Genomic DNA, 25024 nt, shown 5'->3' on the forward strand with positions numbered 1-25024 from the left:
TAAAAATGTAGTTTACTACATCTCCAGTGAGTTCAAGTAAAGTGCAAATCAAATCAATGCTCTTTCAAACAATAAGATAATAATTTACTGTACAAAATCAATTTTCTTTTCCATAACAGTAAAGACAAATAGGTAAGAGTAACTTCCCATACTCTAATGGGTTAAACATGACACTACATTCTTTTTAGAAACAAACTGGGTCGTCATGTATCAAATATTGAGAAATTGCAATAAGACAACCACCAGGAGAATAAATAGTTACACTAAATGCGTCATGGAGTAGCGTCAGGCACTTAACTTGCACTCCTTTATGTCCTATTCTGAGCTCATAGCACTTTAAATCATGAAGCTGAACATTATGTTGGAAGAAGTGTGATACAACAGATGGCGAACTAGGACCTGCACAGACTAGGAGAGCGAACTAAAGCAATGACAAAGTGCAATAATTCAGCAACAGCAAATACTATACAAGCAAAAAAACATTAACACTGCTGTCAAAGCTGAGTATTACATTCCAGAAGCACAGCTCTTTTTACGGTGCATAGCTGACACAAAACATTTCAAAAACCGTCAGGTGGCTCAAAGTAAGTCACATAAAGTTTAGTCTAGTTTGCTTTCACAGATGGAGTATGATCAACGCAGGCTGCAGGGATGTCAGGTTTCAAGGTTGATATGCAAGTCAGATGTTCTTTTATAACAGCACTAGTTAGTCTGAGGTTACTTTCTATTGTACTGAGCACACGTCGTCTACAGTATATGCCGGTGGATATTACTAGTATTGTCCCAATTGTATCTATTAAAAATGATGCTTGATTTTAGATTTTTTCCTGTTTTTATGTTGTGTTTTTATATGATTTTTAACAATGCAGTACATCACAGTTAAACTGTAGAATATTGACCAAAAGAAAAATCATCTTGCGGTACAATGGAGCTGCTGCTGTCACTTTGCCGATGTTTCTGACATTTCCATGGTGTGATGTGAAATGAAACTTTCAGCCTTGACCAGACTCAAGTGTTTTTAGCCCCCCCCCCCCCCCCACAGGGCATCTCACTGGTACCGATCCTGATAGTCGCCATTCCCACAATGTTCCTCCTCCTCTTGCATGGTCACACCTCTCTTCTTTTTCAAGCCCTGTTTTCCACCAGATGAATTGTCTGTGGTCCCATAACTCTTTTTTGGAGCAATTGTGTCCTCCATGTTGAGCTCGGATTCTTCAGCTAGCTCGTCCTCATCAATAATGCCACGTTTATCCTCACTGATGTTCTCAGGGTTGGCCCATTCCTGCAGCTCTCCCGAAGCAAAGATAGCGTAGAAAATGACCCCTGTGTAATGCACCATGGACGCAATAATAAAGATGTGCTGCCACTCCAGACGAGTCTGTGGGGGGATGAATAGAGTCAATGACTTTCCTCTCTAAGACAGATCTTTTGATTATGTACCACTGAGGAAACACTGTTAATGCACTGCCCTACTTACGGTATGGCATTGGAAAAACTACAACTCCAATGTGTGTAGTACATTTTAGAGGGCTATAAATTATTAACAACAAACGCTGATAGATGCAAGAATAAAACATTGGGTTTGTGTTTGATGAAAAAGCAAAGCTGATATTATTTTATACATGAGGGGAAAAATTCAGTGAAGGACTCTGTTTCTGAGTTTTCTACTCTCATTAAAAATTAAATAGATTTCAACATAATATGAGATGAAAGGATAAAGTATTAACCTTAATTTATAGTCAAGATAAGAGCAAAATATCTTAGATGAATTGCAACTAATTGATGTACTTCTGTTAACATATTTGCAAAACAGTTACTGTTACTTGTACCTTGTTTTTAGTCAGGGCTCCAACGATAATAGGACACACCATGCCAGATAGTGTTCCCACCCCGTTAGAAATGCCCATCAGGATGCTGGCGTAGCGAGGAGCAATATCCAAGTGATTAACATTAAAACCTGAAAACAGCAAACACAAGAACATTTGATTAAGAAAAGAGTGAGCAAATGTCATCATAAATTCTCCAAAAGTCAATGTGGTTTGTAGATCCACATGCACATTTGATGTAGATGTTTTGGTTGCCTTGACAACAATCTATAAAATATTCAGGGGAAGTGCCTGCGTTAAGGCTAGGCAGGCTGTATGACACCCAAAGGCACTTCAAGTTTCACGTAATCCGAAGGACAGAGAACGAAGAGAAAAAAGCAACAAAATGAAAACTAGGCAACATGATGTTTATTTGAGGGTTTTAAACTGACCAAAAATGCAAAGGAAAGCCCTTATGTTTTCCCCTTAATATATAGCAAAACTAAAAGTATGTCACTTGAGGTTGAAGACAAATGTTTCTTTGGTGCAGACGTGGTAATACCTGAGATGGCGAATCCACTGAACCCTACAGCAAGAACTAGGAAGGAGATTGCGACTCCGCGTGTGTGAGAACACCCCACTACCAACAGAAGAGTAGCCTCCATACCAAATCCTGATACAGGACCAGAGAAATGTGTGTCATTAGATCATTTATTTAAAAAAAGCATAAACATGTTTATATGGACTCCTTCAATCTGAGAGAGATTTTTCAAATAATTTTCCTGCACAATACCTTAATCATTCTAACAGGACTCCTTAACAATGTACAGAAAACGCTCAGCAAAAGACAAAACTAACACAAAAAGGCTTAATCTTCTAAAATCTGTATTGATAAAAACAGAAGCAGAATGCATTTACTAAAAAGACACATACACACTCTTCAGTAGCCTCAAACCCATAGGTTGGATATTACTTAACAGTCATATTACCATGCTTCTATGCAATCGAGCTCTCAAGTAAATACAATAAAAAAGTATTGGGATTTTGAGGTAACTTTGTTAATACAGAAACCATTAAGCAAATTGCTTAAAGCAAATGCATTGTACACTTCCATAGATATGTTTCACATAAGGATAACAAATTACAAAACTTATTTCTTTTAGTTTACCAAGACGTACCTCCACAGTTCATGATTTTCCTCACATTTGTGGTAGACATGATATTGTTAGTGCGTAAATAGTCAGCCAGCTGTCCTCCAATAGGAACTACAATAGTCATCACCAAGTGGGGCACAGCAGACAGGATCCCTACCTGTAGGGAGATCATACACACAGTAAGCTAATGTCTAAGTCATTCCCATGATTATTGACCTTTGTGTATGATCTTTGTCATTGTAAACTGAACAGCTATAGTGTAACTGCAACGCCAACCTTGCTGATGGGGAAGCCAAAGACTTCCTCAAAATACGCCGGCTGGCTGATGAGGAGCAGGTAGAAGGTCCAGCTGCGGCAGAAGTTGGCCACGATGATGGCATAGACAGGCATGGAGGTAAAGAAACGGCGCCACGGTGTCTTGAATTTCTGCGTTTAGGAGACAGAAGTCAGTGTTTGCTACAGAGGTTGGATAAAGTTATCGCTTTGCATGCCACATGTACAGTTCGTCTTAAATATTTCAGGTCTCGAGTCACCAAATCCTAAACAATACGTTTTAAGTTTTAAGTCCTTTCTATGGAACCGTGTTTTCCAACTGCAACGTTAGTTCTTCATGGTTCTTTCCTGCAACTTGATTGGTTGCTGTCAGATTGGTTCAAACAAAGAGGATCTTGGGACATGTCGACTTAGCGTTTGTGAATTTAATGAACAAGGGCAAATCATTTGGTTTGTGGCACATGTTTTGGGTAACGTATGATATCATTTTTGGGCTTGGAAGGCTTGGAAATATCTTTTAGTTTAGTCAAGAGTCATTATTGTTAAAGTCAAGAAGATAATACATTTTTTTTTTTTTTAAAGTAAAATGTTTTCCAATTTGTGACCAGAGACTGACTTGAGTCCAAGTCATGTTACTTGAGTCTACAAGTCTTTTATGTATACTGTGTGTGTTTGTGTTTGTGACCCCCTGAAACTGGCAGCATATTACCCATACACACCTCAGTCTTACTCAGTTGGCGCATTGTTTCACCGATGGTGGTCTCGATGTACGTCCTCTCCTCATCTGTGATGGTTGGATGTTCAGCAGGACTTCCATATGCCAGAAGCAGCCACATGATATACCATATCATCCCAAAAACACCTTGAATAAGAACATTATTACAAAAAATGTGTATGCATACCTTGTACATATATAATTAGAGTTGTTATATTCTTAGTGAAGTCTTTGTAATGGGCCGGACAGCATAATTAAAACAAGCCCTTCTCTGGACCACAAGAATTTTCATTATTTAAATGAAAGGTATGAGTCACAGAGCCCTGACAGGAAAATGCTAATTTACATTAATAAATCACGAGATGATATCACAGCAGAACCTGAGTAGGTTTTTATTAAAACACATTTGGCAAATTATGTCAGTGTTCATTCTTTTAATCAAACTCTAAAGTGATTCAGATCACGCTTAGTGCAAAGCATACAAAGTACATCTGACACAACAGCGTGGCAATATGAAGACCAATTTGTAAATTCACCAAACAGACACCTAGTGTATATAATAACTCAACACCAGACTATATCATTTGTGTTTGTGTGTGTAATCTATTTGTAAAGATAAAATCAAACAAAAGTGTTTTTAACCTCAGTTCTAAAATATCTGCAAAACAAAAAGTGACCCTTATACAGCTTTAAGAAAAAGGTTTCACGGAAATACTGTTTAATATTAGCTTTCTTGCTAAAGGTTAAGTAAGAAGACCAACTGATATGTATTGAAGCAACTGCAAGCGTCCAGTTAGCTTAGCTTCATTTAGCACAGCGACTGTAACTAGAGAATGCAATTCCTGAAGAAATTGCTAGTGGGAATGCTCTATGCAGAAAAGCTTACACTGAATTGCTATGCTGAAATGTAATGTGTAAGAACAAAGTGAATACCTGAACACTGGGGGCTTGAATATGTGATAAGAGAAGAAAAGAAAGTAAAAAGGCTTGAAAAAGCTAAACTAACTTGATGGCGAATCTGTCGCCATGCCAACGGCATTTGATGATGACACCCCATAATACGCTTAGATGGCTGCATCGTTACCAAACCTGTGAAGTTTTGGGCCGTTTGGAGCATTTTCAAAACCGTGTTTCATGGCAAGCATTGTGTTGCCATGGCAACGGTATTTGAAGAAATCTCAAAACTACTTTCATAGGAGTTATAGCAACATCGCGTTTTCAACGGCATATGATGACACCCCATAATTAACGTAGAGCTGTTGAGGGCTGGACCATTAACCATTGTCTGAAGTCTGGTGCTGTTTTGACCCTTTTCATAGGCGTTACGACAACATCGTGTTTTTTGGCGAGGGATACGTTTCCATGGAAACAGCCTATGGTGAGATCTCAGATTTGGCGTAGAGCTGTTGAGGCATGGAGCGGTGATATACAAGCAAAGTTTGGGGATGATCGGAGCGTGTCCATTGGAGTTACAGCGACATCGTGTTTCATGGCGAGGGATATGGAAACGGCATATGATGACACCCCATAATTGACGTAGAGCTGTTGAGGGCAGGACCATTAACCATTATAGGAAGTCTGCTGCTGTTTTATGGCGAGGGATGCGTTGCCAGAGTAACACTACATTACGTAACATCAGATTTGATGTAGAGCTATGTTAACCATTATCTGAAGTCGGCTGCTCTGAGCATGTCAGTTGGAGTTATGACATCATCGTGTTCCATGACACAGGTGTTTATATTTGAGCTAACAACGTGTCCAGAGATCAAAGGTTTCCATGGTGATTAATCAGTGAGAGGAGAGCGTTTGCATTGTTCTGAATGAGAGATAAACCTCTTACATGTGAACGTTTTGTTGAAGAACCGTAACAGATATCAGTGAAATTTCAACGCGTGAAGCATCTCAAGAACTCTGAGCATCTGAAGTGTGCTTTTTGTGTACCTTCGGGTTCATAATGTCGACTTTTTTGCAGATTAACTAAAGGTGTGCGGCTGCTGCCGTGAAGAAAGAGCAGCCTGAATTTACAATGGGCTTTAATGGAGAAATGTTGAACGTTTTTGTCACTTCATGCCCCCGATTATTTTTGCTTAATTCTTTTTTATTTTTCAAGGCACATTTCAAGCTGTCCTCCACTCTAGCGGTGACATCACGCACTCTAAAATCTGATGAAGGCCTCTTTACCAAGGTCTGAACAATGTTTGATATTTCTAAAAGTATGAATCAGATTTCAAAGTTGTGTTACACGAATAATGTCAGAAAGATGTGTAACATTTAAAGTTGGAATGAGGTTTTTGAGTGAAAGTATGAAGAAACAGTTAAAGTCGCATGAAGATATTTCAAGTCTGAAGAGTTTCTCCATTGACTTCCATGTTAAACATTTGATGAATTATGGGATGTATCTCTGGAATTATGAAAGTTAGGAATGAGAAAAGTAATAGCAATGGATTCCAGACCGAGCTGAACGTTTTGATGTTTGATCGGAGTTTCTGCGATGTGGGAGAAGAAGAGGCGCAAAATAACCCGGCGGAATAATAAAGAATATTGTGCGTAGCATAACAAGTAGTTGGAATGCTGTATCAGCACTCCCACTAAATTAGGAGAAAATAGCTAGACAGGTTCTTTCCAAGGGTAAATACATTCTCTTACAAATAGGTTGACTAAATGCATTTTTATGCTCCCCCGGGAAGATTTTTTTTTAAATATTGAAGTTAAAACCATCAATCTGGGGCACTTTGAGAGCAACATTAAGAGATCTATAGATCTATGTTCTCTTTGCTTGATTATGCCTTCCCAGTCCCTTATCACATAGCCTATAAGAGCATGGCGCCAGTTGTTGTAGCCAGTTGTGGTGAAGGCATCTGACTTACTTGAACCGAAATGTCTACATGCATAGCAGAAGATGGCATCTTTTTTACATGAATATTCCAGCCAATCTCTGTTTTGAAACCATGAGCTGCAAAATGAGCGCCTTACCCCACTGTACAGGCGAGTTGGGTACTTTTTTCAATATACCTGCGCAGGCTCTGTTTTGCAGAGGTCCTCTGGCACTTGCGGGCCGCCGAGGGGTGGCGGTGTTTGGTGCAACGAAGACGGCTGTGGCTGCTCCGCCTCTGTGGGCGAGGCGGGCAAAGCCGGCGAGTCGGGCAGGAGGACGTTAGTGTCCACGACAGTAACGTAATGTCCCCATGATCTGAACTGTTATTACCTGCAGTAGATGCAGTGTATGCTGAGGATAAGGGCTGGTTGTTTTAACAATTTTCTGATCCATCATTGACTGCTGTGTAAGCACCTTGCAGATGATGAACGCGCAGCGGCACAGGTCACGCGCACCTGACATAATAACGTTACTTACCGTTTAAATTGATCAAATAAATGCAGCAGACAATGCTATTCAACCACAATTACAATTTATTTTATTTCTTCTTCTTCTTCTTCTTATTACTACTATTGTTAGTAATAGTAGGCAAAATGTAATATTTTTCACTTTTTTTTTTTTTTTTTTTTTACTTTTCATTTTTCAAATGAGGGTGCATAACGAATCAACTGAGGGTGCAATGCACCCTTATGCACCCCCGTAGAACCGGGCCTGTCAAAATGCATAGTATATTATTAAGTGATCATGCTGCGGTATCTGTCATATTTTTCCCTCCAACCAACCCTTGCAAATCCAGACAGTGGCGACTTAATACATCTCTACTCAAAATAGAAAAATGCACACTGCTCATTAAAGACCACATTTTAGATTTCTTTGAGATCAATCTAAATTCTGTACCAAGCGTCACCACTGTCTGGGAGGCCTTTAAAGCAACATGCAGGGGCTGGTTAATTAGTTTCTCCTCGGCAGAGAATAAAAAGCGCAGAGAGGTGAAATCTCAATTAAACTTTAAACTCAAGACTCTAGAAGAGCAGCATATGCTAGACCCATCCAATTTAGATCTAAGGAACTCACTTCTCACCGCTAGGACTAATTAGCAGAAACTTATACATGAGGAGACAGCTTTTGCTCATTTTCGTTTACGAAGAACATACTTTGAATCCGGAGACAAAGCAGGTAAAATGTTAGCTCATAGATTAAAACAAATAGAAAACGGACAGATTATTCCAGCGATCAGAGATGAGCATGACAGGCTACAGTGTGCAGCCACAATCAATGAATCTTTCAAGAATTATTATTCTAAATTATATAGCACAAAAAATAACTTGAATGAAGAAGCCTAACCCCCTAAACGCACCAGGAGCGTCTGCGCCGCGTTATGTTGTGGCTGCGCCACGCTGCGACCTCCTCCTGCGACCTAACACACCAGGCGCATTGCAAAACGTTGCGGAAGCGGAGCGTCGTTTGTGCAGCCTCGCAGTTCTTAATTAACTTTAAAACATTAATATGTAGTTGTTACCTTCCACTCCACAAACGGCAGCGACTAAAAACCAGGCCTTGTCCTTTCTGATGTTGTCCTTGTAAAAAGCATTGGTTACATCGTATAAAATGGTGTGTTTCTCCACTTCCATTATGAACACCTCGTCGTCCATTGTGCGTATCGTAGTGGAGGTGTTGTGATGAAGGAGGGGGGTCTGCTAAATTAGTATATATGCGGGATGGGCCTGGCCCGGATGCTCACCTTTCCACTTCCTGCGAGGGGGGGGCTGCCTGCCCAACCTTACCTTACGGCTGCGCCGCGGCAAAAATAGGATTCATCCTAATTTTAGAGAAGCGCTGCGCCGAGCCGCTTCTGGGACGCGTCTGAGCTGTAACGCGGCATGTGTGGTGGAATAGCACCCATTGACTAGAGTGGCCGCGATCCTTACGACCGCCGCGGCGCGGCCGTAACGCGGCGCAGACGCTCCTGGTGCGTTTAGGGGGTAAGGGTGCGTTCACACCTGCCTTGTATAGTCCGGTTGAATCGAACCCTGGTGCGTTTAGCCGCTTGGTGCGGTTCATTTGGGTCGGTGTGAACACAATCCGAGACCTCTTAAGTGAACTAAACAACCGGACTCTGGTCCGCTAAAATAGGTGGTCTCGGAGCGCTTGCTTGCGAACTCTGGAGCGGTTCATTGCTGGTGCGAACGCAGTCCGCACCAAAACATAGGAAGCTTAGTATTTACGTGTCACAAGAACGCGGATATCTTCAAAAATCTTTAGCGAAAGAGTCTTTCAAGACATCCGCGGTTGTTTAGTTAAAGAGTGAAGCAGAATTAAGTGTTGAACAGTGTCGTGTAAAGTAAAACTTCTCCGTCAGCCACATAAAAGTAAGAACACCTGTCGTTGGTGAAACGCCCCTCCTTACTGACCAAACGCTGTCTCCACATTGAACTAGAAAGGAGGAACCTATTGCGGTGAGCACGTTGCACGTTGTAACTTCCGGTTGTTGTTGTTTTCATCTCCGGGTATCCCGTGTGCCTGTTCTGTTGCTGATAGCTTATTAACTTAAACTTAATCGATCGTTTTAAAACTCTTGATACACGTTACTACAGCTTAAGCACTCACAACTCTCCTTCTCTTAGCGACTGTAACTCCACAGTTGCCTACACTCTTTTCGGGTTTGCTAACGGTAGCTACTTTAGCTTGATAGCTAGCCATGGCTCTTTCCCCACCTTCTGGTGCTATTTCCTGCTCTTCCTGTCTCATGTTTGGTTACTTCCCGGCCTCCCTTACTGGTAAGGATACATGTGTTAAATGTAGTATAGTTGTTAGGTTGGAGGCGGGAATCATAGCCATAGAAGCCCGGCTCCGCATCTTAGAAAGTAACTCAGTTAAAGTAAAGCCCATGTTAGCATGTGCGGACCGGCAAAATGTAGCTCCTCTTAGCTGTCCCCCGGCAACTCCCGAGCAGCAGGGAGGCTGGGTGACTGTTCAGAAGGGGCATAACGCGAAACCCGCAGGTCCCCACCAACCCGTTCACGTATCTAACAGATATTCCCCACTCAGCGAGACACCCGCTGAGAAGCCAACTCTGGTTATTGGTAGCTCTATTATGAGACACGTGGATTTAGAGACCGAAGCCTCCACAGTCACATGCATTCCGGGGGCCAGAGCGGGCGACGTTGAGGCGCATCTTAAACTGCTGGCTAAAGATAAACGTAAATACAGTAGGATTGTTATTCACGTCGGTGGTAATGATGTTCGTTTACGCCAATCAGAATGCACAAAACTTAATGTGGAGTCGGTGTGTAGTTATGCTAAAACAATGTCGGACACCGTAATCTTCTCTGGTCCCCTCCCCAATCTGATCAATGATGACATGTATAGCCGCATGTCATCATTTCAGCGCTGGTTGTCTTGGTGGTGCCCAGCAAACAATGTGGGCTTCGTAAATAATTGGACAGCCTTCTGGGGAAAACCTGGTCTGATTAAGAGAGACGGCATTCACCCTACTTTGAAAGGTGCAGATCTCATTTCGGCAAACATTTCAGGGCTTTGTGGACGTAATCCATGACAAACTGGAGTTGAGACCAGGAGGCAGAGTCGCAGTCTTACACGCTTCTCTGCGCTCTCTCCTAGGCAGTCACCCATAGGAATCCCGAACCCAATAAAATACCCAATATTAGCGGTGTGTGTGTCTGCCCAAGGACAATTTAAGGTAAAACCTAATAGAGGTGTCATACATAATAACCTAATAAAAGTAAATGTAACAACTACTACAGTGCAACAAAACAGGAAGATTAAATGTGGTCTCTTAAACATAAGATCTCTAGCATCTAAAGCAATATTGGTAAATGATTTAATATCAGATTATAATATTGATATATGCTGTCTCACTGAAACTTGGTTGAGACATGAAGAATATGTCAGCATAAATGAGGCCACTCCACCCAGCCATGTCAACACTCATATTGCTCGAGGCACGGGCCGAGGAGGTGGAGTTGCAGCAATCTTTGACTCAAGTTTACTTATCAATATTAAACCAAAATGTAATTATACCTCTTTTGAAAGCCTCGTTTTTAGTCTTACGCATCCGACCTGGAAAACTTTGCAGCCAATCTTATTTGTTACAGTGTATCGTGCACCAGGTCCTTATTCAGAATTCTTATCAGAATTCTCTGAGTTTTTATCAACTTTGGTTCTTAAAACAGACAAAGTAATTATCGTAGGTGACTTTAATATTCATGTTGACGATGATAAAAATAGCCTTACTGTTGCATTTAACTCTATATTAGATTCTGTTGGTTTCTGTCAGAGTGTAAATAAACCAACCCACTGTTATAATCACACTCTCGACCTTGTTCTGACTTATGGTATTGAAATTGAGCAACTATTAGTCGAACCGCATAATCCTGCTTTATCCGACCATTTCTTAGTAACTTTTGAAGTACTGTTACTAGACTACAAAGCATTAGTCAAAAGCTCTTGCAGCAGAAACCTATCTGTTAGTGCTATAGCCACATTTAAGGAAGAGATTCAACCAATACTTAACTCGATAGCATGTCTGCATGTAGGGGAGGAAACTTATACAAAATGTACACCACCCCAAATTGATCATGTTGTTGATAGTGCTATAGATGCGCTGCGAATAAAATTAGATTCTGTTGCTCCTTTGAAAAAGAAGAAAATAAAACAACATAGATTAGCTCCATGGCATAATGCCGAAACCCGCAAAATAAAGCAAAAGTCTAGACAACTTGAAAGGATATGGCGTTCCACTAAACTTGAAGAATCTCGTTTAATTTGGCATATTACTCTCAATGAATATAAGAAAGCACTGCGTAAAGCGAGAGCAGCCTACTACTCTTCATTAATAGATGAGAATAAGAATAATGCAAGATTTCTTTTCAGCACTGTAGCCAGGCTGACAGAGAGCCACAGCTCGATTGAGCCTTCTATTCCCTTAGCACTCAGTAGTAATGATTTTATGTGCTTTTTTAACGATAAAATTGTTACTCTTAGAAACAAAATTAATGACCTCTTGCCTTCGACCAGTATAGTGTTATCAACAGCTCCCGGAATCGTAAGTTCTAATATTACACTAGATAGTAAACTAGAATGCTTTTCAGCCATTAACCTTGAACAATTACATTCAATGATTCTCTCTTCTAAACCATCAACGTGTATGTTAGACCCAATTCCAACTAAGCTGTTGAAGGAAGTTTTTCCATTAATTAGCACTTCTTTATTAAATATTATGAATATGTCTTTATTATCAGGCTATGTTCCACAATCATTCAAAGTAGCAGTGATAAAACCGCTTCTTAAAAAGCACAACCTCGATCCAGAGGTTTTAGCCAACTATAGACCTATTTCTAATCTTCCGTTCCTCTCAAAAATTCTTGAGAAAGCGGTCGCAAAACAGTTGTGTGATTACTTAAAAAACAATGATTTATTTGAAGATTTTCAGTCTGGCTTTAGAACACATCATAGCACAGAGACAGCTCTGGTTAAAGTCACAAATGATATTCTAATAGCCTCAGACAAGGGACTTGTCTCTATTCTTGTTTTGCTCGATCTTAGTGCTGCATTTGATACTATCGACCATGATATCCTATTGCAAAGACTAGAGCACTTAGTTGGCATACAGGGAACGGCTTTAGGCTGGTTTAGGTCCTATCTATCTGAACGCTCTCAGTTTGTACGTGTTAACGATGAATCTTCCACGCAAACCAAAGTTAGCCATGGAGTGCCACAGGGCTCAGTGCTCGGACCTATTTTGTTCACATTATATATGCTTCCGTTAGGCAATATTATAAGGAATCATTCTGTAAACTTTCATTGTTATGCGGATGATACTCAACTATATTTATCAATCAAGCCTGATGAAATTAATCATCTAAATAAAATTCAAGACTGCCTTAAGGACTTAAAAACGTGGATGACCTTAAACTTTTTGATGTTAAACACGACCAAAACTGAAGTTATTGTACTTGGCCCGAAGAATCTACGAAACAAATTATCTAAAGACATACTAACTATGGATGGCATTAATTTGGCCTCCAGTGAGACTGTAAGGAATCTTGGTGTTATATTTGATCAGGATTTATCCTTTAACGCCCACATAAAATCAATTTCAAGGACCGCCTACTTCCATCTACGTAACATTGCAAAAATCAGGCATATCTTGCCTCAAAACGATGCAGAGAAACTAGTCCATGCATTTGTTACTTCTAGGCTGGATTATTGTAACTCTTTATTATCAGGGAGTACCAAGAAGTCAATCAAGTCGCTTCAGCTGATTCAAAATGCTGCGGCTCGTGTACTAACCAGAGTTAGGAAAAGGGACCACATTACTCCTGTTCTGGCTGCCTTACACTGGCTCCCTATAGAACACAGGATAGAATTTAAAATTCTTCTTCTCGCCTACAAAGCCCTTAATGGGCAGGCGCCATCTTACCTTAAAGAACTCATTATACCCTACTGTCCTACTAGGGCATTGCGTTCCAAGAATGCAGGGTTGTTGGTTGTTCCTAGAATCTTTAAAAGTACAATGGGAGCCAGAGCCTTTTCTTATCAAGCTCCACATTTGTGGAATCAGCTTCCAGTTTGTGTTCGGGCGGCAGACACCCTATCCGTTTTTAAGAGTGCGCTTAAGACCTTCCTTTTTGATAAAGCTTATAGTTAGGGCTGATTAGATTCAGCCCCTAGTTTTGCTGATATAGGCTTAGTTTGTCGGGGGACATCTTACTTCTTCCTTCTCTCTGTCTATACCCGTGTACACTCATGTTCCGATTAACCCAGCTTCCCCAAATGTCTTTCTTTTTGGTGTCTATATACGCTGGGATCCGGAGTCATGGATGATCCTGCGGTCCTGTGTCCTGGATCGCGAGCGCTGGATCTTGAGTCGTGGCTGTGGTCCTGGATCATAGGTCCTGGATGGATATCCTCGTGGATTCATCTTCCTATTATACACACATGCATTTCCAAACATTTGGACTACCTATGTTGCAAATGTATTATCTTTTCAATTTACACACGGCATCTATTGCACGTCTGTCCGTCCTGGGAGAGGGATCCCTCCTCTGTTGCTCTCCCTGAGGTTTCTCCCATTTTTCCCTTTAAAACTGGGTTTTCTTTGGAAGTTTTTCCTTGTACGATGTGAGGGTCTAAGGACAGAGGGTGTCGTATTGTCATACTGATATTCTGTACACACTGTGAAGACCACTGAGACAAATGTAACATTTGTGATATTGGGCTATATAAATAAACATTGATTGATTGATTGATTACTGCAGAACGTCTCTCATTATATGTGTTATAATGTTTTTTAACGGACGTTGTCTGATTATATAATCATATGCCCGGGCCGCTAGTGTCTGTTGATCTCCAGATTAACAGCAGCATGAGAATAACCTGCCGAAAGTGCCGATGCTCCATGGCGGAGGCTCCGGTAGAAATTGCCGGGATTTGCGCTTTTACCCCCTTAATGTCTGACCAATGGTTGAACTGCATTTCCGTGCACATGACTTGTGTTTAAAGTTTATAGTCCGTTTGAGTTTTGCCCGTGTGAACGCAAACCGAACCTTCTGAAAAATGAAACAATGTAACAAACTGTGGTCTGGTGCGCACCAGAAAACGGACTATTAGGTGTGAATGCACCCGATAGCTGTTTTGGAGGTTTTAACCTCCCTAGCGTCAGCTTGGCTGACAGATCTGCTATGGAGGCACCTGTTTCCCAAAATGAAATAGAAAACGCAATCATGAAGATGGCATCAGGAAAAACTCCAGGGGACCACGGTTTTTGGAACAGAGTTCTATAAATGTTTTAAAGAACAGCTTTCACCACATTTACTGTTGTTATTCAATGAAATATTAGAATCTGAAGCCATGCCTCCCTCCATGAGCAGGGCCATTATTTAATTGTTGCCTAAACCGGGCAAAGATCCTTCTCTGATGGGTAACCACCGCCCTTTAAGCCTTTTAAACTGTGACTACAAGATTCTAGCCAAGATACTGGCACTCTGTTTGGAGAAGGTGGTTCCATCTATAGTGCATCTGGACCAAGTAGGTTTCATTCCAGGCCGCCAGTCCTCAAATAACATGAGGAGGGTTTTTCAGATTATCCTAGAAGCAAGCTCCAGCAATTTGCCAATGATTGCAGCATCACTAGATGCTGAGAAAGCTTTTGACCAAATAGAATGGGCATATCTATTTTACACGCTCAAAAAATGTGGCTTTGGGCCCAAGTTGATTAGTTGGGTAAAGGCTTTGTATAGCGCTCCCTTCTCTTCTGTTAAAACTAATGGATTAATCTCAAAACCTTTCCCCTTACACCGTGGTGTGAGGCAAGGGTGTCCAGTTAGTCCCCTACTTTTTATTATGGCTCTAGAACCATTAGCCTGTGCAATTCGCTCTAATGGTGACATACATGGTGTGAACATTCATGGACACGACTTCAAATTAAATATGTATGCTGACGATATACGTCTTACTTTGAGCAAGCCAGCACTCTCTATACCCACAGTTCTTGATATGATACATTTATTTGGCAGCTTCTCTGGATATAAGATAAATTGGAACAAGAGTGAAGCAATCCCACTTAACTCATATACATATAAGCACAACCTAATGAACACCCCCTTTATTTGGAAAACAAATGGAATGAGGTATTTGGGAATTAACATCGTCTCTCCTATCTCTAAAATCTTTAGCCTTAACGGCCCTGCTATTTTCCAGTCCATTAAGGAGGACATCAACAGATGGATGGCCATACCACTTTCTCTATGGGGCAGAGCAGAAACCTTGAAAATGAATGTTCTCCCAAGGCTTTCTCATATTATCTCCTCTATCCCTCTTGAATTCCCACTAAAATGGTTTAAAGATATCAAATCCCTATTCACTCAGTTCCTTTGGAATAAAAAAAAAAAAAACAGAATCGCACATAATAAGTTGATCATTCCAACATCAATGGGAGGTTTGGGAGTCCCGGATGTATTCCAGTATTATCTGTCCTGCTTCAACGCAAAGTATCCATTATCGTGGGCATACAAAAGTGCCTCTCCGGTAGGCAGTTGGCAATGGCTGGAGCGATTATCATGTCTGTAAACCAAAACATATCTCTGGCATCAATGTGGTACTGCCCAAAACCACCACCCTCAATGGATAATACCATCATCCGCTTTTCATGCTCTATTGTAAAGCAACTGCACAGGAGACTCAACATAGAGGCGCTCTCTTTACCATCTTGCCCCATTTGGAGTAACCCCTGTCTTTCTGCAGGAGGAGGCACCTTAAGTAATAATATCTGGCAGAGGGCTGGTATTACTACAATTGGACAGATATATAGAGACCAAACCCTTCCATTTCAACAACTCAAAAATCAGTATGGTCTCTCAGACTCATCTTTTCTATCATATGCACAACTAGCATCTATTATTAGTACAACATGTAAGGAGGGAGCCATGCCTGCTTCATGTATGGAAGAGTACCAGCGCCTCAAGAAAGCAATCATATCATCCGGTGTGGTCTCTAACATTTATAAATTATTATCTAGGGCTGCCCCGAATACCTATTCTCCTGTCCAACTGTCCTGGGAGCATGCCTTGAATATCTCTCTGTCTGCTTTGCAATGGAACTCCATTTGGAGGTCAGCTATGTTCTCTTCTAAATGTGTAAGATTCAGGATCATACAGTTCAAAATTCTCAATAGAGCTTACATCACCCCTGTTACAAAATCCAAGATGGACAATAAACACAGAGACTTATGCTGGCATGAATGTGGCAAGCGAGGTACCTACTCTGGGAATGCCCAGCGGTAAAAACACTTTGGTCAGAAGTAATATCCTTAATGTCTGAATCTTTAAAAGTTAATTTTCCTACATGTCCCATTGCATGTCTACTGGGTCTCAAGCCAGATGGCAATGTTGCAAGGACTGCCGATCGGCTCTGGACATTGGGCTGTTTAGCCACAAAAAGACTCATCCTACTAAACTGGAAGGAACGCAAACCAGCCTGCTTTACTAGGGACTCATGGCTGAGGGAGTATCTGGACCTACTGAACATGGAGCGTGCAGCTTCTCTGCTGGGGGATTTTGAGGGGAGACAGGAGGATTGTGGTTCACTGTCCGCAGCCCTCCTATCTGACCCTGTCAATATGGCATCTCCTGTGTAATGTATAATGTATGTAATGGCCTTCTGTGTATGTCACAATCAGCTGTCTTAGGAAGTCATCCTTGCACCCCCCCCCCCCTGTTACGTTTTGTTTAGTTGTTTGTTGTTACATGTTTTGTTGTATGTTCTGTTATCTGGAGCAATGTCTGTTTATTTTATAACTGAAAAATAAAAATATATAAAAAATAAAAAAAACCTGCAGCAGGAGGAAAGAGAAGTGCGCAGGGACTGTCAAGTGCAATAATACAAATTAGAACTTGTTTTAAAAAACTTCCCTGTCATAAAAAAACAAAAAAAAAACACATGTACTTTTGCAATATTTTTACGAGAGTTACTTAATGAAAGGTTTGGTGTGATTTAATTTTTGTTGTGATTTTTATTCAAACACAAGTCTTACCATAGACATAGAAGACTGAAGGCCAGCCGACGTACTGAACAAGCACTCCTGCTAAAGGCATGGCTATCACTGCTCCTGCGTAGGATCCTGTGAAAAAACAGTGTCAGATTTCAAAGTCAATGTATGATTATTCCAGCAGTAACATTGGATCTCAGTGCGGATGACAAGTAAATATATATTTTTAAAAATTGTTTTCTTAGTTCATATTTCCATCTCAAAGTATTGTATATGTGTATATAATTTAATGTAACAGTGCAACCGACAGAAAACAATACTGTATAGTGGAAATGTGTCTGGATAAAAACAAAGTCATCAAAGAAACACATTAGTTTCATTGAATAAATGCTGAGTCGTTGGCACAGAGCGGCTGATTTGAATGGAGCATGAGAGCGCTTTTGGACAGTAAGCAATGTGATGCTTGCTTTAGGTGAATAAAGGGAGACGCTCTTTCTGAGCACGCAGGTGAGCCGTGTTCATTTACAGACAATGTCAAGAGGGTTTTGATGCGTGGGTTGTCATGGTACCAGTTTATTTGAATTCAGGAGAGAAAGCCTTGGATTAAATCTGCAAAACAAAATGACCTCTCTCATGTCCATTTGCTGACTAGCCACACTGTGACTTGGGAGGTTGTGTAAACTGGTTTGCAGCTCTATGCTGTGATCAGTTTTGTAGTCTGCACTGAGTAATACGACCAGAGAAAACTGCAGGCATCGCTCACCACAGAATGAAGTTGTGGCCAGTCGACTGCGTTCAAGAGGTGGCGCCCATTTTGACCACATCCCATGGCATGCTGGGTAGGTGACACCCTAGCAGGGCATACATGGTATAGAAGATGTGAAAGGACAAAGACTTGAGAGTAAATTGATCTGACAATGTTGAAATACTTAAATAATGGTTCCACATTTTGGGAAACAGACGTATTTGCCTGAGATTGATGGATGAGCGCTTTGACATGAGAGTGATATTGATCTATCATCTAACTCTAAACAAGAAGTCAAATAAGTGTATTTTCCCACAATATGGAAGTATTGCTGAAAATGCATCCTTCTCACTTTTTTACATCCAATGTGTTTTTTCTTACCTCCACTAAGCCTTGCAGGATGCGAACAAACATGACACAACCGTAGTGCACCCTCGCTGCTGACGGGATGAACATGTTGAGAATGGACGTCAGGAAAATGGCAGCCCCAAACACCCTGTAGAAATACTGGAGTGTCATCATAGTGTGTGCGTGCATGTGTGTGTGCGTGCGTGCGTGTGTGTGTGTGTTGGCATTGCAACATCAATGTGAACCTAAAGCCCTTAGATTACATCCTTATTATTTAGTCCTTCTCTTGGAAGAAAAAGGTAAATTATTGGGGAAATACAGAGACTGCTAAATGATTACACTTTAAATGAATTCCAATTAATTTCCAATGTAGTCAACGTCTTTTTGTCAGCTGAACTAATTCCCTATTTTTCCCTCTAAGAATCAAACGTCTTCCATGAATGTCCTAAGAAACTATCAGGGAATTATAACCTTGACTTATATTGTGATTTTTCTGATCTGTCTACATCATGTTTACACACAACAAACAAACAAACACCTGCTGCCCAGTGTCTGGAAGCTACTGTCGATGTCTAATATTGGCTGGCAGCATATCTCCAAACATCTGACGGTCGAAGCATCTCAGTCAGCCTTATAATGAGACAGATCTCACGCCTCTCCCTTTCATGCACCGAGATAAAGACATCCCATTCAACCTGCACGTTTCTGCTTCATCACCACAGTGCCGCTTAGCTCCCATCTCTTCTCTCTTTCACCTCATCCCCCCCTTCCTTCTCTTTTTCCAAAACAGTGTGTAAGTGACACTTGTAATATTCCAGTGGCTGGTGTTTCAGAAAGAAATCAGAGGCAGGATCTTTCATTATTAACTCTGTCAGTGGCGTGTCCTCTTTTCCTGTGAAGCTTTTATTACAGGACTGCTATCTGCTCCATCAGCACCGCTCACCACACCGTACAGCTTTAACCCTTTACCCACACAGGCTGAGGAGGCGTTCTGCCCTAAAACATTGATCTTTTCAGTCTTTCTTGGAGCGTTTCTTAACATAATGTGCTCAGGGCTGCTGCAAACATGGCCTTACTCTCAACTCGTGGAAATAAATGAACAAAATACATGATACATTTTTATTATAACCTTTTTATTCTTAATTTGTATGAAAAAGTCTGCCTGTGGATTTAAGATCTGCTGGGAGTATTCAAATCTTCAAACTTTGAGGAAAAATAGTTTATAGACATTTTCAGTTTATTACATTCAATCGTTTTTAAGTTATAAAGTGTTATTGTATTTTATTCTTATTTAATAAATCACTTATTTGGCTGTGTTTATGTTGTATACATGTTTTGAATCTATTGTTATTCTCATAATGTCGTTTTTATATTACTCATATATTACATACTCTTATTTGGATCATTTAATTGTCTGTTATGCATTGGTTTCAAATTGTCAAACTGTTAAATTATTGGGTTGTTTTTGTTTCTTCTGTTGTTATCACTGTCAGAACTTTGAACCGTACTTATCTGTATAAAAGGTGCTTTAATATTAAAGCTTTATGTAATGATTAATAATCAATTCATCCTTTGGTTAATGAAATATCAGAGAATGGTAAAAAGTGTCTCAAAATCATCATCAAATTACTTTTCCGATCAACAGTCTTAAATGTAATGTATAATAACATCAAACGAGGTTTAAGTGTTTTAGTGGAATCATTGATAGTCACCGGTTGGCAAACAGCTTGTTGGAGATGAAACCACCGGGGATCTGAGTGACGATGTAGCCCCAGAAGAAGGAGCCGTGGATCAGCCCCACTGTCTCTGGGTCCCAGTTAAACTGAGCTTTCTGGAGAGGAAGAAAGAAAACTGATAGAAACAGCGAAAATATGGAAATACCCTCCATTGAACATTCAATTACTTTGGTATAATCTACCTGGTTGCATCTCAGTTGTGTGTGGAAGCTTATTTTAAACTTTTAAACTTCTTGTCCCGATCCAATGCCTTTGTTTCGTGGAAGAATGGTATGAGGTTTTTCCACACCGAACATTTTATCTTAGGCATAATTATTGCCTAAAGTTTAAATTGGTATTTTATTTGTTTGTTTATATGCAAAAAAAAGTAAAGTACTTGCATGGATTATAAGAGCAATTCTACGGTATAATGTATTTTAGTTTATAACTTAATTGTGGCACACATTATAATAGTCTTTATTTATGATCACAAAATGTTTCTGAAACCTTTCAGGAAATCATTTGTAAAACATCTGTAAGCACACATAAATGGCTTTTCAGATACTTGTAACACTATGATTTGTACAATGTGTTAAATGTAAGTGTTATTTAACATGTAAAATGGTATTTAATAGTTAAGTCTTTGTCAATGGTTTAGATTCTGTTTTGCCTATTTAATACAATTATTTGGTCGTTTTAAAAACGTCCAGTATAACACAAGATTACTAATACTTAATTTACAATGTTTTATTGATGCTTATTATAAAGTTAGGCCACTTTCTTCAGATCAACAAGAATAAAATCCTATGGCCGCATATCTCAGGTCCTGTGTGATGTCATGCAGCTACCTGCATCACAGGAGTGCCGTTGATGTAGACGGTGTTGTTGTTCACCATCTCCACAATGGCCACACCGAGGTTGCAGCGGATGCCAAATGAGATGCAGAAGCCCAGGCCGCTGAGGATGGCGATGATGTAGCGCTTAGGCAAACCCCCACAGTAGCAGTCCAGCAGCGGGGCAGGACGCGGGGCTGAAGCCACCGGATGCCCATCCTCTGTCAGTTCAATGTGGTCCTCTTCTTCTACATTACTACCATCTATTTTCCTAAGAGGTCAAAAGTAGCAGGAAAATAAAGAGTATGTAACAGTAGGAACATGTGATCATAGTGGTCTTTCTTATTGCTTCAGCTCATAATAATAACAAGTTTAAAATGCATTATAAACATACTTATCATGTGAAATAATGTCACTGAACATTATAGTTATAAGCACTGATGAATATTCATACTGTTTTATAACAATAACATTTAATTAATCTTTTTTTATATATTTTATAAGGTCAAGTATACTTGATTATTTCATACTGTTGCTGGTCACTCATCACTGTATTTTTTAGAACATTTTGCTTCATACATAATCCCCCTGTTCTTTGTTCATTTACAGTGAATAGCTGAACATCTATCTTACATGTGATTAAAGCATAATATGGCTGCAACTCAACAAACATAAAGCATTTTTTGTGCAATTTTCACAATATAATATTTTAAAGTCCGATCACTTTTGTCAGTACCTTTGATCAAATGCGGCATCTCAGTAACATGAGTGTCTCAGCTCTCTTACAGAGTAAGGAGCGGGGAGGCATGACACAAGACTAAAAAGATCACGACACTGTTATCAGGTTGCCTTCAGCTGCATCACTCTCCACACCTGTTCCACTGCCCAGAGTCCATCTCTTTTTCCGTCCCCTGCTCATCTGCCTGCTGTAGTGCTATACTGCATTCCTCTAAGAGCAGGGCTCAATTTAAGCTGAAACGGCGATCACGTTTCGATATCAACACCTCAAATCTGCACTTTTTTAAACCCAGAGTTTGAAAATCCCTATCATATTTACAGAAGTAACTACTGGTGCGTCATATTTTCTGTAACAATACATGGCTATTAAAAAATGTACTGTAAATGTGATTATTTGAAAGAATAGTTAATATGGTGGGTAGGTCACGGTGTATGAACTGCATTAAGATACAGAAGTCATCTTAGGGGTGTTCGATGCCCTTACACTGCAACCAGTCTCAAAAGTATAAGCAACAAGCTGACATGTTAAAAAATAACAGAGATGGGTTAAAGTTTGAATTTTCAAAACCAGATAACACCTTTTCTATTGGTGCATTAACCAGAGTTTGGCTTTGATTGTGCACACCTGTATGGACGTCTGGTTTTTATTTGTTTTGTTTATGTGACTTTTATTTTAAATATTATATGTGTGTGTTTGGTGGAGCAGGATAACCTAACCCAAGAAACTAAATGCATTTACAAAGTATTAACTGCATCCTGAGGAGATGATTGGTTATTTGAAATGAATCTGTTTTTGTTGGTTTTTTAAAACTGCCATTTGGAAATGTCATCAAAAGTGCAGGCTTATTGATAGTGAGCTGGATCATGACAACGCTGTTTTAGTGTGAACCCCATACCAAATCTCTTCTTTGGATACATATAGCTGAATATTGTTTAAATAATATTTAAATCTGAAATAATAAATACACATGACTACAAATATTCCCGTCCATGCTTTTTTTTAAGGCATAAGGAAAGTACATGCAGAGTAACGATACACACAAAATTAATTTGTCAGGAAATTGCCTACTTGGTCGTTTATCTCTCAAAATGAGAACAATCTACCTTACAGAATGGGGGCTAACACATCCCCCTTTGAAATATTTATCAGATATAAAATATGTATTAATGTCTTAAAATAAGATCTGTGATTACATCACTGGCAATGGCTGACAAGCACAAGAATCAAATATCTATTTATCGTCAGGATCTCAGACAACATGCTGGGCTTAATGTGCTCTCTTCGAGGCTCTCCGCATCCCTCTGACAGCAAAGATTTCCCTCTTAGTTACAGAGTTATTATTACAAATATGAATCCCCTGTGAATACACACATGGATAATGAGTTAAATGCTTATTCCATGCAGTCTCAACACCCTGCACACACAGTCCTAATGCCTCCTTCCCACTGCTCTCCATACAATCCCTCTCACCTTTGCAGTTTTCCTAGAGAGTCCCCCACAGTGTTTTTCACTTCCTCCTTCCCAGGCTTAAGCACCTGTTCCTTCAAACCTGCTAGCCCACCAAAAGGCATTTTCTCAATGTCTTTGTTTCCTCTCCTCTTTTATCTGGAAACAGTGTCTTGATACCTCACTAAGACACTCAGCTCTGACAAAGGGGAAAAATCCACTAGATGCTGTTCATCATCCTTGCTGGGGCCACGGGTCCCTCAGAGGGAAGACAGGCTTTTCCTCTTTTATCTGGAGTGAGGATTCAGTGAAGAAGTGAAGAGAAGGCTGAAGTATTCCTCAATGTCCAAAGTACCAAACAGCCAGAGTCTCAGGAACTTGTTCCATCTTCTTAAGATCCAGTTTAGAGAAAGACTGGTGTAGAACAAGGAGAGCAAATGAAAGTGTAGATCCAGGTTTCAGTCTCTAGATCATGTGAGCTTCCTTTTGTCTAGATCCTGTATTCATCTCATAATGCATCCACTCGTGGTGAGGAGGGGCAGGTGGAGCTGGTTCTCTTAAAACCCAGCCCCCTCGCTTTACACATCTTCATCATCTCCGCAGCACCACCCCTTCTGCTGGTTAGGTTCATCTGATAGCAGCCCAGACAGTTAAATATGCATGAGCTTGACAAGTTGCATTGAGGAGAAGCTGGACTGCTGTGGTGTAAAATGGGAGCAGGTGAAACCTAAGACAGAACCGTCAAGCTCCAGGTTTACATTGCCAATTTTTCCATGACTGATAATTACAATTTCTGTATTTCTGAAGGAGTGACAGAAGTCATAAATGTTGCAATCAAGCTGAATAGCAGCCACAATCCTAATATGTTACCATCTGACACTGATGGGCAATTCCCTGAAATTACTGTTTTGTCAGCAGAGGGAAACTCAACGTTTATCAGAGTGAGGTACCTTCTTTCAAGTCCTTTGTATCACAAATATCACAGCTCCATTACAAGAAACATTAAGGGAGTATACTGTATGGCATGGAAATTAAATATTTAAGGAATTATTACATTAAATACATTAAACATATTAATACAAATAAATAAACCAATATAATTTCAAAATAACAAAACAATACAACCAGCAAGACTTGCATGCTTCAATTATCCAATTTGTATTAAGGATAATGAAAAGCAATGGAGTGAAATACACAATTTGAATTGTTTGAATTTGATATTGGGCTATATAAATAAACATTGATTGATTGATTGATTGATTGATTGATTGATTGATTGATTGATTGATTGACATAAATAAAGATATTATGTAAACAGATTACACATAATTGTATTAGGTTAGTTGAAAGCAATATTATAATAGCATTGTTACTTAAATTAAACTGAGGACGTTTTGAAATAACATATTACTTTTGAGTAAGTAAAGTCTACCATCTAGTGGTCGGAGTGGGAAGCGACATGTGATCAACCCCAGCAGCCGCTTGTATGCTCCATGGCAGGGGTGCCCACACTTTTTTGGCTGGTGAGCTACTTTTGAAATGACCAGCTCACCGAGGTCTACCAACCAAAAATAAAATCCCAAATTGCAAGGGTTGCTGAATAACACATTTTATTTATACATGGGATAACTACGATAGGGCTGCAACAAACGACTAATTTGATAATCGATTAATCTATCGATTAATGAAACGATTAATCGACTATCCGGACTATTACTGTATGCCTTGCACAATTTCTCAAACGCTCTTATTTAGCCATCAACTTTTAGATTTAGCTTGAGGTTGTTTTAGGCATGTGGAAACTAACAATGAAGACAATAAAGATGAATACTTGATTAAAAAATACATATATTATTAAATTAACTTAAC

The 25024-nt window shown here is 39.9% G+C and overlaps 1 protein-coding gene across 1 annotated transcript; it reads right to left on the minus strand.

Annotated features, from left to right (window-relative positions):
* Positions 1 to 1037: 1037 nt before the first annotated feature.
* LOC117448266 (vesicular glutamate transporter 3-like) lies at positions 1038 to 23280 on the minus strand. The gene is made up of 12 exons (XM_034085474.2): positions 23180 to 23280; positions 20986 to 21241; positions 20135 to 20253; positions 18456 to 18570; positions 18093 to 18180; positions 17375 to 17461; positions 3952 to 4094; positions 3236 to 3385; positions 2984 to 3116; positions 2368 to 2478; positions 1830 to 1957; positions 1038 to 1378 (listed from the first exon to the last, which is right to left on the minus strand). The coding sequence occupies exons 1-12, from the start codon at positions 23278 to 23280 to the stop codon at positions 1049 to 1051; spliced, it is 1761 nt and encodes a 586-aa protein (XP_033941365.1). The 3' UTR covers positions 1038 to 1048.
* Positions 23281 to 25024: the final 1744 nt, after the last annotated feature.

The sequence above is a fragment of the Pseudochaenichthys georgianus genome, chromosome 6, assembly GCF_902827115.2.
Source record: "Pseudochaenichthys georgianus chromosome 6, fPseGeo1.2, whole genome shotgun sequence".
NCBI classification, from domain to species: Eukaryota; Metazoa; Chordata; class Actinopteri; order Perciformes; family Channichthyidae; genus Pseudochaenichthys; species Pseudochaenichthys georgianus.